We start from the raw sequence: 15000 nt of genomic DNA on the forward strand, positions 1-15000 counted from the left end.
CCAACAACCTGCCCGCTTGACCCTATCCCCTCCTCTCTTCTCCAGACCATCTCCGGTGACCTTCTCCCTTACCTCACCTCGCTCATCAACTCATCCCTGACCGCTGGCTACGTCCCTCCCGTCTTCAAGAGAGCGAGAGTTGCACCCCTTCTGAAAAACCTACACTCGATCCCTCCGATGTCAACAACTACAGACCAGTATCCCTTCTTTCTTTTCTCTCCAAAACTCTTGAACGTGCCGTCCTTGGCCAGCTCTCCGGCTTATCTCTCTCGAATGACCTTCTTGATCCAAATCAGTCAGGTTTCAAGACTAGTCATTCAACTGAGACTGCTCTTCTGTATCACGGAGGCGCTCCGCACTGCTAAAGCTAACTCTCTCCTCTGCTCTCATCCTTCTAGGACCTATCGGCTGCCTTCGATACTGTGAACCATCAGATCCTCCTCTCCACCCTCCCCGAGCTGGCATCCCCGGCGCGGCCCACGCTGATTGCGTCCTACCTGACAGGTCGCCCGAGCCAGGTGGCGTGGCAGAATCCGTCTCCTCACCACGTGCTCACCACTGGTGTCCCCCAGGGCTCTGTTCTAGGCCCTTCCTATTTCGCTATACACCAAGTCACTTGGCTCTGTCATAACCTCACATGGTCTCTCCTATCATTGCTATGCAGACGACACAATTAATCTTCTCCTTTCCCTTCTGACGACCAGGTGGCGAATCGCATTCTGCATGTCTGGCAGACACAGTGGATGACGGATCATCACCAAGCTGAACCTCGCAAGACGGAGCTGCTCTTCCTCCCGGGGAAGGGACTGCCTGCTCCATGATCTCGCCATCACGGCTGGGACAACTCCATTGTGTCCTCGTCCCAGAGCGCTAAGAACCTTGGCGTGATCCCCTGACAACACCCTGTCGTTCTCAATAACATCAAGGCGTGGTCCGTCTCCTGTAGGTTCATGCTCTACAACATCCGCAGAGTACGACCTCTGCTCACACAGGAAGCGGGCGCAGGTCCTAATCCAGGCACTTGTCATCTCCCCGTCTGGATTACTGCAACTCGCTGCTGGCTGGGCTCCCTGCCTGTGCCATTAAACCCCTACAACTCATCCAGAACGCCGCAGCCCGTCTGGTGTGTTCAACCTTTCCCAAGTTCTCTCACGCCACACCCGCTCCTCCGCTCTCTCCACTGGCTTCCAGTTGAAGCTCGCATCCGCTACAAGACCATGGTGCTTGCCTACGGAGCTGTGAGGGGAACGGCACTCACTACTCTCCAGGCTCTGATCAGGCCCTACACCCAAACAAGGGCACTGCGTTCATCCACCTCTGGCCTGCTCGCCCCTACCACTGAGGAAGTACAGTTCCCGCCTCAGCCCAGTCAAAACTGCTCCGCTGCTCTGGCCCCCCAATGGTGGAACAAACTCCCTCACGACGCCAGGACAGCGGAGTCAATCACCACCTTCCGGAGACACCTGAAACCCCACCTCTTTAAGGAATACCTAGGATAGGATAAAGTAATCCTTCTCCCCTCCCCCTTAAAAGACCTAGATGCACTATTGTAAAGTGGCTGTTCCACTGGATGTCATAAGGTGAAAGCACCAATTTGTAAGTCGCTCTGGATAAGAGCGTCTGCTAAATGACTTAAATGTAAATGTAAAAATGTAGCATGCATCCCCTTTTCATTCCCTCACCCTGTAGCATGCATCCCCTTTTCATTCCCTCACCCTGTAGCATGCATCCCCTTTTCATTCCCTCACCCTGTAGCATGCATCCCCTTTTCATTCCCTCACCCTGTAGCATGCATCCCCTTTTCATTCCCTCACCCTGTAGCATGCATCCCCTTTTCATTCCCTCACCCTGTAGCATGCATCCCTTTTCATTCCTCACCCTGTGCATGCATCCCCTTTTCATTCCCTCACCCTGTAGCATGCATCCCTTTCTCATTCCCTCACCCTGTAGCATGCATCCCTTTTCATTCCCTCACCCTGTAGCATGCATCCCCTTTTCATTCCCTCACCCTGTAGCATGCATCCCCTTTTCATTCCCTCACCCTGTAGCATGCATCCCCTTTTCATTCCCCACCCTGTAGCATGCATCCCCTTTTTCATTCCCTCACCCTGTAGCATGCATCCCCTTTTCATTCCCTCACCCCTGTAGCATGCATCCCCTTTCCATTCCTCACCCTGTAGCATGCATCCCCTTTCCATTCCCTCACCCTGTAGCATGCATCCCCTTTTCATTCCTCACCCTGTAGCATACATCCCCCTTTCATTCCCCTCACCCTGTAGCATACATCCCCCTTTCATTCCCTCACCCTGTAGCATGCATCCCTTTCATTCCCTCACCCTGTAGCATGCATCCCTTTTTCAGTCCTCACTCTGTAGCATGCATCCCCTTTCTCATTCCCTCACCCTGTAGCATGCATCCCCTTTTCATTCCCTCACCCTGTTTCATGCATCCCTTTTTCATTCCCTCACCCTGTAGCATGCATCCCTTTCTCATTCCTCACCCTGTAGCATGCATCCCCTTTTCATTCCCTCACCCTGTAGCATGCATCCCCTTTTCATTCCCTCACCCTGTAGCATACATCCCCCTTTTCATTCCCTCACCCTGTAGCATACATCCCCTTTCATTCCCTCACCCTGTAGCATGCATCCCCTTTTCATTCCCTCACCCTGTAGCATGCATCCCCTTTTCATTCCCTCACCCTGTAGCATGCATCCCTTTTTCATTCCCTCACTCTGTAGCATGCATCCCTTTTCATTCCCTCACCCTGTAGCATGCATCCTTTTCATTCCCTCACCCTGTAGCATGCATCCCCTTTCCATTCCCTCACCCTGTAGTATGCATCCCCCTTTTCATTCCCTCACCCTGTAGCATGCATCACTTTTTCATTCCTCACCCTGTAGCATGCATCCCCTTTTCATTCCCTCACCCTGTAGCATGCATCCCCTTTCATTCCCTCACCCTGTAGCATGCATCCCCTTTTCATTCCCTCACCCTGTTTCATGCATCCCTTTTTCAGTCCCTCACCCTGTAGCATGCATCCCTTTCTCATTCCCTCACCCTGTAGCATGCATCCCCTTTTCATTCCTCACCCTGTTTCATGCATCCCTTTTTCAGTCCCTCACCCTGTAGCATGCATCCCTTTCTCATTCCTCACCCTGTAGCATGCATCCCCTTTTCATTCCCTCACCCTGTAGCATGCATCCCCTTTTCATTCCCTCACCCTGTAGCATGCATCCCCTTTCCATTCCTCACCCTGTAGCATGCATCCCCTTTCCATTCCCTCACCCTGTAGCATGCATCCCCTTTCATTCCCTCACCCTGTAGCATGCATCCCCTTTCATTCCCTCACCCTGTAGCATACATCCCCTTTTCATTCCCTCACCCTGTAGCATGCATCCCATTTTTCATTCCCTCACCCTGTAGCATGCATCCCCTTTTTCATTCCCTCACCCTGTAGCATGCATCCCTTTTTCATTCCTCACCATGTAGCATGCATCCCCTTTTCATTCCCTCACCCTGTAGCATGCATCCCCTTTCATTCCCTCACCCTGTAGCATGCATCCCTTTTCATTCCTCACCCTGTAGCATGCATCCCTTTTTCATTCCCTCACCCTGTAGCATGCATCCCTTTCTCATTCCCTCACCCTGTAGCATGCATCCCCTTTTCATTCCCTCACCCTGTAGCATGCATCCCTTTTTCATTCCTCACCCTGTAGCATGCATCCCATTTTTCATTCCCTCACCCTGTAGCATGCATCCCCTTTTTCATTCCCTCACCCTGTAGCATGCATCCCCCTTTTCATTCCTCACCCTGTAGCATGCATCCCCTTTTCATTCCCTCACCCTGTAGCATACATCCCCTTTTCATTCCTCACCCTGTAGCATGCATCCCTTTTCATTCCTCACCCTGTAGCATGCATCCCTTTCTCATTCCCTCACCCTGTAGCATGCATCCCCTTTTTCATTCCTCACCCTGTAGCATGCATCCCCTTTTCATTCCCTCACCCTGTAGCATGCATCCCCTTTTCATTCCCTCACCCTGTAGCATGCATCCCTTTCTCATTCCCTCACCCCGTAGCATGCATCCCTTTTCATTCCCTCACCCTGTAGCATGCATCCCTTTTTCATTCCCTCACCCTGTAGCATGCATCCCTTTCTCATTCCCTCACCCTGTAGCATACATCCCCCTTTCATTCCCTCACCCTGTAGCATGCATCCCCTTTTCATTCCCTCACCCTGTAGCATGCATCCCCTTTTCATTCCCTCACCCTGTAGCATGCATCCCTTTTTCATTCCCTCACTCTGTAGCATGCATCCCTTTTCATTCCCTCACCCTGTAGCATGCATCCCCTTTTCATTCCCTCACCCTGTAGCATGCATCCCCTTTCCATTCCCTCACCCTGTAGTATGCATCCCCCTTTTCATTCCCTCACCCTGTAGCATGCATCACTTTTTCATTCCCTCACCCTGTAGCATGCATCCCCTTTTCATTCCCTCACCCTGTAGCATGCATCCCCTTTTCATTCCCTCACCCTGTAGCATGCATCCCCTTTTCATTCCCTCACCCTGTTTCATGCATCCCTTTTTCAGTCCCTCACCCTGTAGCATGCATCCCTTTCTCATTCCCTCACCCTGTAGCATGCATCCCCTTTTCATTCCCTCACCCTGTTTCATGCATCCCTTTTTCAGTCCCTCACCCTGTAGCATGCATCCCTTTCTCATTCCCTCACCCTGTAGCATGCATCCCCTTTTCATTCCCTCACCCTGTAGCATGCATCCCCTTTTCATTCCCTCACCCTGTAGCATGCATCCCCTTTCCATTCCCTCACCCTGTAGCATGCATCCCCTTTCCATTCCCTCACCCTGTAGCATACATCCCCTTTTCATTCCCTCACCCTGTAGCATGCATCCCATTTTTCATTCCCTCACCCTGTAGCATGCATCCCCTTTTTCATTCCCTCACCCTGTAGCATGCATCCCTTTTTCATTCCCTCACCATGTAGCATGCATCCCCTTTTCATTCCCTCACCCTGTAGCATGCATCCCCTTTTCATTCCCTCACCCTGTAGCATGCATCCCCTTTTCATTCCCTCACCCTGTAGCATGCATCCCTTTTTCATTCCCTCACCCTGTAGCATGCATCCCTTTCTCATTCCCTCACCCTGTAGCATGCATCCCCTTTTCATTCCCTCACCCTGTAGCATGCATCCCTTTTTCATTCCCTCACCCTGTAGCATGCATCCCATTTTTCATTCCCTCACCCTGTAGCATGCATCCCCTTTTTCATTCCCTCACCCTGTAGCATGCATCCCCCTTTTCATTCCCTCACCCTGTAGCATGCATCCCCTTTTCATTCCCTCACCCTGTAGCATACATCCCCTTTTCATTCCCTCACCCTGTAGCATGCATCCCCTTTTTCATTCCCTCACCCTGTAGCATGCATCCCTTTCTCATTCCCTCACCCTGTAGCATGCATCCCCTTTTCATTCCCTCACCCTGTAGCATGCATCCCCTTTTCATTCCCTCACCCTGTAGCATGCATCCCCTTTTCATTCCCTCACCCTGTAGCATGCATCCCTTTCTCATTCCCTCACCCCGTAGCATGCATCCCTTTTCATTCCCTCGCTCTACCTATCACCCCCCTACCTCCCTCTCCATAGATCTTAATTGACAAACATAGAGGACGTGGGTAAGGATGCCAGCTATCTCAAGCTGTCCCAGGGGAGTGCTCCGGGCCTGGGTCTAGCTGCATTCAACACCTGCATTACCTCCATACACAAAGACTGACACTAATAAGGCCCAGAACCCAACAGGACCCTGGGGCCCTTTGTCTGTTTCGCACACACACACATGCACACACAGTAAAAAATCAAGACCAGATGTTGTCTGGTTGGTTGGACATGGCTGCCCGCACCACTGCCTGATGGAAATTGACCTGTCATGTTTTATGGGGAGGTGTTTGACTCTGGCGCCAGTGAGGTTGTTGGGGTGTGGTGGAGGGGGAGAGGGATGGGTTGGAGGGTTTTATGGTTGAGTTGCCAGGTCAGCAGTGGTCGTACCACTGTAAGACGTAATGTGTGAGTAGAGGGCTTAAGCTACAAGATGAAGTGCTGTGCTGCTGAGGTAATGCCGGGGAGGGGGTGAGGTTGCCAGGTCAGCAGTGGTCGTACCACTGTAAGACGTAATGTGTGAGTAGAGGGCTTAAACTACAAGATGAAGTGTTGTGCTGCTGAGGTAATGCTGGGGAGTGGGTGAGGTTGCCAGGTCAGCAGTGGAGGACAGAGGGAGGGTGACGTACTACTGTACTGTAGCTAAAGTGTTAGTAGAGGACATAAACCACAGCATTAGGTGTTTGACGCGGGTGCCCGTGGGGGGAGGCAAGGTTGCCAGGTCTTAGGTTGCCAGATCAGTAGTGGGTGACAGTGGGAGGGTGACGTAGCCTACTACTGTACGTATACTGTGAGTAAAGGCGCTTAAGATACAGACAGGCAGCTACTACTGATACCTCTGTCCTGCCTATGCAGAGTTAGAGGGAGGTGGAGGAAGAGATTGGAATGAAAAGGGATGCATGGGGTTAGAGGGAAAGAGAGAGAGAGAGGTTATAGGTAGGAGGGACAGACTGTGCTGCCTCCCCAGTTTATGGTAGAAGTTAGAAGGAGGCAGAGGGAGACATTCTAGGCGGTAGGAGGGAGAGACCTTGTAAAGTCATACATGATATACAGACCCACCGGACTACATAGGAATCTACTACCACCGCTACAACTGTAGTCTGTTAGTAGGGTGGTAGTCTGTCATCTATCCCTCACTTATTTAGGATAGTTGTTGGAAGCAAGTCTATGAAGACCACTGTGGAGAGGTAGAGAGCAATGTTAGAGAGCAATGGCAGTAAAAATTGGGTAGAGAGAGAGTTTATAGATGGAAGGAAAAGGCTGTGTTTTAAAGTTGTGCTGCAGACATGGTTTATCTGCCTGACAGACATTCACAACACTCAACTATAACTGCTTAGCTCTGTCATGACCGTCTATCTGTCCTCTGGCTGCCTGACTGACTGACAGTCATTGTAGCTAAGCAACCGACAGAAAGTCCTTTGCGATGCCGAGTACTCAGATAAAGCCGTGCCAGCGTCGTTCTGCTGTCACTCACAACTCTTTAGACTAGAACGCCTCAGAGGCTTCCCTGTGCCCATGACTGCCTCACAGTCTAGTGTCGCTTCGGAACTGTTACAAAGGTCAATAGGTCGAAGGTCAAGAGTAAAAGGTCAGATTCACCCCGACTTATCACCTCAGAGTGCTCAGAGGGAAATGATACGAGGACATCGACTGACATTTCAGAGGGTTCTGCTTGACAGTGTGAAAACCAGAAAAAACGATCGCTCTCATCCACTCACTCTCAACCCCCCCCATGATAAACAGAAAAGTGCTCGCGGGCTCACTAAGACATAGCTGATGTTAGAGAACGTCCCCAGAAGTAGAAATAGGGTCATTATTTATACTAACATAACTACGCTATCAGGAAGCCGTTCGGGCATGAAGATAAGTAGTCTACGTTTAATTAGTAAACAACAAATAAGCAGCCGGTGAGGCTCTAATCCACATAAAATCTGATGAATTCAATCAATTTACATTTTACAAGGCTACCGATTCTGTGTTTAATGCCTGCCGCCAATGTGTGTGTGTGTGTACTCTCTGCAAGGTTGCCATAACGATGAATATAGCTAAGGTCACCATGAACTATATATCTGATCTGGCCAATCCTATTTTATACAACATGCTTCTCTGTGCCAGGCACTTCAGGGCTTGTATATACTGCTAACACATAGAGGTCATTGTTTGACTAAGTGGCTGGATAACTAGTCTAAATGACAGGGGCTGCTGAATGACTGCGAATGTTACGTGAACATTAGGTAAAAGTTGTAGCCTACAACCCCGAAACAATGTACCTCAGTTAATGGTCAGACGGACTGACCATTATGTTGTCCATTGACTGGATAATGAATGGTTGAACACAATCAATACAGGAGCCGGTGATAGAAATGGATGTGCGGAAAGATCTGCTAAAGGTAATGTGAACGTTACCTCAACGTTGCGCAACCCACAACATGATATGTTACCTCAGCAAATGTTTTCAATTGACGATGTGAACTTTCCTCCACTTCTAAATGGGATGAGTGGGCGATTTTTATTTATTTTTTCAGAGATAAGATAGAAAACAGTAGGCTGGGTATCAGTCAAGCAAGGCCAGGTGAGAAGTTTGATGATATGTGACCTAGCCAACCAGGCAAAGGCACTATGGATTTATTTTCCCTGGTTGACACAGACAGTAATATCACAACTTAACAACTTAAGTCTTCTACCTGCCTTCTCGATGCTATCCCCACCACCTTTTTCAAAACAGTTCTTAACTGCATACCTGAAGAAGTGTAAGCTATTGTTAATCACTCCCTGTTCACAGGCACTCTCCCCACTGCGATAAAAAAAGCTATTATGAAACCCCTTCTGAAGAAAAGTCATCTAGATTCTTCAGCATTTAGCAATTTTCAGCCAATCTCCAACATTCCATTCTTAAGCAAAGTTCTGGAGAAATTGGTTTTGAAACAGCTAAATTATTTTTTTAAATACCAACTGTATTTTTGAAAAAGCACAGAGACAGCCTGAGTTAAAGTGGTAAATGATCTTAGAGCCAACACAGATGCCAAACATCTCCCTGTCCTTGTATTCTTAGATTTAAGTGCTGCATTTGACACTGTTGACCATGATGTCCTTCTGGACAGACTGGAGAGGTTGGTTGGCCCCCCCAGTTCTAAATTGGTTTAGGACCTATTTAACCTGTCGAGAGTTTTTTGTCATATTACATATCACATGGTGGCATTTCACATGGTTTGATTTTGGGTACGGTACTGATCAGTTTATATATATTACCCCTTGGCAGAAAGCACAGCATTGATATCACTGCTACGCAGACGATACACAACTTTACATTTCTGTGTCACCAGAGAATTTTAGCTCCACGGATAAATGATTAGACTGTATTAGTGATTTAAATACTTAGATGGCTCACAACTTCCTCCAGCTTAATCAAGACATGACCGAGGTACTTATTGTTGGACTACTGTGTAGCTCTCCTGTCTGTGTCACACCCTGATCTGTTTCACCTGTCCTTGTGATTGTCTCCACCCCCTCCAGGTGTCGCTTATTTTCCCCAGTGTATTTATCCCCGTGTTTCCTGTCTCTCTGTGCCAGTTCGTCTTATATGGTTCCAAGTCAACCAGCGGTTTTGCCGTTTTCCTTTTTCTAGTCCTCCCGGTTTTGACCCTGACTTGTTTCTGGACTTTGTACCCGCCTGCCTGACCATCCTGTCTGCCTGACCATCCTGTCTGCCTTGACCACGAGCCTGTCTGCCACTCTGTACCCGCCTGCCACTCTGTACCCGCCTGCCTGACCATCCTGTCTGCCTGACCATCCTGTCTGCCTGACCATCCTGTCTGCCTTGACCACGAGCCTGTCTGCCACTCTGTACCCGCCTGCCTGACCATCCTGTCTGCCTGACCATCCTGTCTGCCACTCTGTACCTCCTGGACTCTTCACTGGTTTTGACCTTTTTTCCTGTCCACGACCATTCTCTTGCCTTCCCCTTTGGAATAATAAACATTGTAAGACTCCAACCATCTGCTTCCTGTGTCTGCATTTGGGTCTCGCCTTGTGCCTTGATAGTCTGGTCTACGCAAGAAAGCCATTGGTCAACTGCAAAACATACAGAATGCTGCAGCACAGTTACGGACCAAGACCAGACGAAGAGCACACCTTATACTGGTTTTAACCTCTGCTTGTCCTGGAGAAATCATTCTCTTGGTTTGTAAATCAATCCACGATTGTGCACCCCAATACATGCCAGACATGATTTTAAGTTATGTACCCAGTAGGTCTCTCAGGTCCTCTGGCACTGGCCTTTTAACTATCCCAAAGCCTGGGACCAAGAGGCATGGAGAGACCACCTTTAGTTATTATGCCCCCAGCCTCTGGAACAAGCTGCCAGAGAACCTGACAGGGGCCAAAACAGTGGACATATTTAAAAGAGATCTTAAAACACACTTTAAAAAACAAATCCTCCTATGTCCTATGTTATTTTCACTGTTTTTATTTGTTTTTCCCCCCCTGTGAACCACATTGTGTTGCATTCCATGTCTGAAATGTGCTGTAGAAATAAAGCTTGATTTGGGGGCAGCGTCTACTGAAAGAGTGTAAATATTATGGGACTGTTATAAGAAAATTGCATAAATGTTACTACTCCAACCCAAAAAACGGTGTGTCAGTTACCTCAGCGAACTGTAGCCTGGTGAAGCTACTGTATATAAGGTGTGTCTACTTCTAAAAGATGTCTGTCACGCCCAGATCTGTTTCACCTGTCTTTGTGCTTGTCTCCGCCCCCACTCCAGGTGTTGCCCATCTTCCCCATTATCCCCTGTGTATTTATACCTGTGTTCTCTGTCTGTTGCCAGTTCGTCTTGTCTTACCAGCGTGCTTTCCCGTCTTCCTGTTTCTCAAGTTCTGCCTGCTGTCCTGTACCTGCCTGACTCTGACCTGATTACGAACCTCTGCCTGTCCTGACCCCGAGCCTGCCTTCCATCCTGTACCTGCCTGATTCTGATCACAAACCTCTGCTTGTCCTCAACCTGCCCTTTGCCTGCCCCGCGTTTCTAATAAATGATCTGAGAACTGTACTATCTGCCTCCTGTGTCTGCATCTGGGTCATACCCTGAGTCGTGATATCACAGTGTTACTGTTCTGGGAATGTTATGTGAACATTACCTAAACGTTATACAACCAAAAAAAGAAGGATCGTTACCTCAGCGAACTGCAGCCTGGTGAAGGTGCTGGGAGGGGAAGCCACCTTGTAGGTCTTCCTGGGCATCACCCAGGTCTCCAGGGTCTCCAGCTTGCTGGTTGCCAGGTTAGTGGCGTGGTGCTGGACCAGGTAGCCTTGGAACTGGTCCGACTGGAAGTAGAGATGCACTGACACCGGGTGGCCCATGGGGAAATACCTGGCAAACCAAGAGGAAACACACTTTTTAACCAACCTTTCTCAACAGACCTTTTATCAGTAGCCTGAGTGCAGGTCTGTTTGGGCTATGATGCCAACTATCACTCATTTTGACCGAGACAGCAATGGAGTTGACAACAACACAAACAAATCTGGGACCAGGCTACTTTATCAGGGTTTTACCTGGCAACACCAGTGGTAACCCAACAGACAGACCCATTGAGATTCCCATTAGTGAACTTGATATGGTACCAGTGCTGTTTAAAAGGGCAATGGTGTAAGATGAGACTATCTAGATTAATCTATTGAACAACTACTGGAGACTGCTTACAAATGCTAATGTTTGTAGATGCTAAAGTTCACTAGCGGGGCCTTGCTAATGTCTCAGACGCTAAAGTAAAGGTTAAGGGGATGTGCTGTGCTTTCTATGATTGTGTGAAGGGAAGAGGCATTTACTCAATGACCTATAAAACATCTGTTGCTGTGGAGACTATTATTAAGGCTAGGAATGGACAGACTGACTGAGACCAGACTGCAGTTGTAGCCTGCCCCGGACCAGACCAATAAAGTCATTGGGTATATTGGCAGTAATATATTAAGTTAGTCACAGCCCGATGCCTCTGACGATAACCATGACACACCAATTCGTAACACACATATTGTCTAATACAGCGGTTCCCAACCTTTGCCATTCCGGGGACGACCAAATCAATAACTACAACAACAACAATTTTTTAAATTTTTTAATTACAAATACTAAATAATGTGCGGAGCAGGTAGTCCTCGGACTACCTTTCTGATTCTGTACATGTGGCAGAAGGCTGGCACTGAGAGCAGAGCAGAGACTACTGGGAAAATAAACAGGGTGTGTTTGTGTTTCTCTCTCTCTCTCTCTCTCTCGTATGTGTATGTGCCCACCAGCCTTCTCATCAGTATTCCAGTAGTAGAACCAGGAGTCAGTCTGCCTGACAGCGCTGTGTGTGTGTGCCCGTCCCAGCCCGACTGCACTAGCTACCCTGACAAGCAGAACAGCAAATATTTACACCAGCTCACGGAGAGCACTCCACACCCTTCTCTCTCTATCCCTCTCTCCTCCTCCCTCCCTCCCTCGTTCCCACTATATAGGGAATAGGGTGCCGTTTGGGACACAGACAGAGATTGACAGAGGTGTGTACAATGGCCCCTAGCAGTAATAATAAAGGTTTCCTCACTCTCTGAGACTGAGTCAGTTACTCAGTTATTTATTACAGACCTATAGGGTGGGACTGAAGTACTCACAATTTGAAATATATATTGACTCTTGGGGATGCCTGACGTTGACGTCTTTGACAGTTGTGTGTCTGTGTGTGTGTGTGTGTGTGCTAGAGAGAGAGCGAGAAAGAGAGAGAGAAAGAGAGGTAGAGCGAGAGAGAGAGGCAAAAGGAGCTAGAGAGATAGAGATAAAAAGAGAGAGGTAGAGGTAGAGAGAAAGGAAGAAAGAGAGAGGCAGAAAGAGAGAAAGGGGGCAGAGGGAGAAAGAGAGAGAGAGAGAGAGAGAGAGAGAGAGTAGGTGAAAGAGAGAGCATAGAGTGAATGGGGAGAGATGGGGGGAGAGAGAGGGGTAGAGACAGGGAGATTGAGAGATAGCGAGAGAGAGAAAAGGAGAGATAGCAAGTGAGAGAGAGAGAGAGTGAGAGAGAAGGGAGAGTGAGAGGTTGAGAGAGCGAGAAAGAGAGTAGGTGAAAGAGAGAGAATAGAGTGAATGGGGAGAGATAGGGGGAGAGAGAGAGGTAGAGACAGGGAGAGTGAGAGAGAGAGAGAGAGAGAGAGAGAGAGAGAGAGTGAGAGAGAAGAGAGAGTGAGAGGTTGAGAGAGCGAGAAAGAGAGTAGGTGAAAGAGAGAGAATAGAGTGAATGGGGAGAGATAGGGGGAGAGGGAGAGGTAGAGACAGGGAGAGAGAGAGAGAGAGAGAGAGAGAGAGAGAGAGAGACTGCAGATACATAGAGCCTCCATTCAGCCCTTCCCCACTGGAGTCACAGCAGGCTGTGAAAAGACAGAAATCCCCCTCTCCTCTCCTCCGTCTCTCCTTCTCTCCATCCCCCCATGGCAGCCCCACCCTGCTGTCTCATACAAACACTGTAAGCTCTACAAACATAGCCTCTCATGGCCCCAAACATTGCCCAGTGTGTGTGTGTGTGTGTGTGTGTGTGTGTGTGTGTGTGTGTGTGTGTGTGTGTGTGTGTGTGTGTGTGTGTGTGTGTGTGTGCATGCGAGCGTGTGTGACAGTTGGGTGTGGATATGTTAGTGTGAAAGACTGAAAATTGCTTGTTTCCTCGCAGCAAAATGCTTTTCTCACATGATCATGATCCCACAATCAGAGATTTGCAGACTGACACGTATACTCACAGATGCCCTCTTGCTCTCACACACTTTACGTGTACACACACACACACACACACACACAGAACCTCGTTTCCCTTCCTTCCCAATTTACAGGCAGAGACATGAGTAGAAACAGCTGTAGTTAAAGGATAGGCATAGGGTGTGTGTGTGCAGCTAGGTGGAAACATGCTTCCTCTCATCTTGACCCTGTACCCAGAAACCCCTGCAGCTACCCACAATGCAGAACTACCTGCCTGCCTGCTATCCAGCCTACTTATGTGGAACTATACTGGATCTAAAACAGACTGATAATACAAGCTGCCAGCAGCAGAAACATGGGTGTATAGTACATCTCACATTGGTTGGAACACGGACAATTCCACCAGAATGGTGTCGCATCCCTCCAACAGACTTCCAGACACTTATAGAATCTATGCCAAGGTGCATTGGATCTGTTCTGGCAACTACTAAAGTACTTTATGTTGGTGTTTCCTTTATTTTGGCAGTTACCTGTGCATTGGCCCTGAGACTCAGCTAACGCAGGTTTCATATTCTAGCTACCGCAGGTGCTGCTGGTCCCAAACGTGTTGCAACTGTGGTATTACAATACAGTAACAGTTAACTAAGACATCTGGCTTCCTGTTTTAGCATCCATCGATGACAGGGATCCCAAATGTGTCATAACACCGGCCATTTCACCCGTGGAAGTAACTGTATGGAGACAAGAGACATAAAAGAACCAGCTGACACGTCTCCTGATCCAGGAAGCTGGATGCTATGGATCGCAAATGTATCGTAACACCGGTGTAAATCTACATTGGCAAATGTGTCAACAGTAGGCCTCGTTACTGAACTAACAGTCCCAGCATATACAGCTGCTATGGATCCCACATTTTATCACACCAATCGTACTTCTAGTGACACAGAAATGGTATGGGTCTCGAGGGATATGGAGCAGTACCATCCACGACCTATATACAGTACACCTTCCGTATTTCATCTAACGGGGGGCATCCATAGGTCTAAATATTCCTGTTACGTTGCGCAACCTTCAATGTTATGTCATAATTACGTAAACTTCTGGCAAATTAGGCGGCCCAACCTGTTGCATATACACTGACTCTGCGTGCAATGAACGCAAGAGAAGTGACACAATTTCACCTGGTTAATATTGCCTGCTAACCTGGATTTCTTTGAGCTAAATATGCAGGATAAAAAAATATGTACTTCTGTGTATTGAATTTAAGAAAGGCGTTGATGTTTATGGTTAGGTACACGTTGGAGCAACGACAGTCCTTTTTCATATGCACCGCATCGATTATATGCAACGCAGGACACGCTAGATAAACTAGTAATATCATCAACCATGTGTAGTTAACTAGTGATTATGATTGATTGATTGATTGATTGTTTTTTATAAGATAAGTTTAATGCTAGCTAGCAACTTACCTTGGCTTTCTGCATTCGCGTAACCGGCAGGCTCCTCGTGGAGTGCAATGTAATCAGGTGGTTAGAGCGTTGGACTAGTTAACTGTAAGGTTGCAAGATTGAATCCCCTGAGATGACAAGGTAAAAATCTGTCATTCTGCCCCTGAACGAGGC

At 48.3% G+C, this 15000-nt stretch overlaps 1 protein-coding gene across 1 annotated transcript in view; it reads right to left on the bottom strand.

Moving 5' to 3' along the window:
• Nucleotides 1-15000, bottom strand: part of LOC115123710 (xylosyltransferase 1-like) — a 182230-nt gene that overhangs the window by 18284 nt on the left and 148946 nt on the right. The window contains exon 9 of the mRNA XM_065006175.1: nucleotides 10843-11038. Within this exon, the coding sequence (XP_064862247.1) occupies nucleotides 10843-11038 (196 nt within the window). The remainder of the gene's footprint in view (nucleotides 1-10842; nucleotides 11039-15000) is intronic.

The sequence above is a fragment of the Oncorhynchus nerka genome, linkage group LG21 (genome assembly GCF_034236695.1).
Source record: "Oncorhynchus nerka isolate Pitt River linkage group LG21, Oner_Uvic_2.0, whole genome shotgun sequence".
Lineage (NCBI taxonomy): Eukaryota > Metazoa > Chordata > Actinopteri > Salmoniformes > Salmonidae > Oncorhynchus > Oncorhynchus nerka.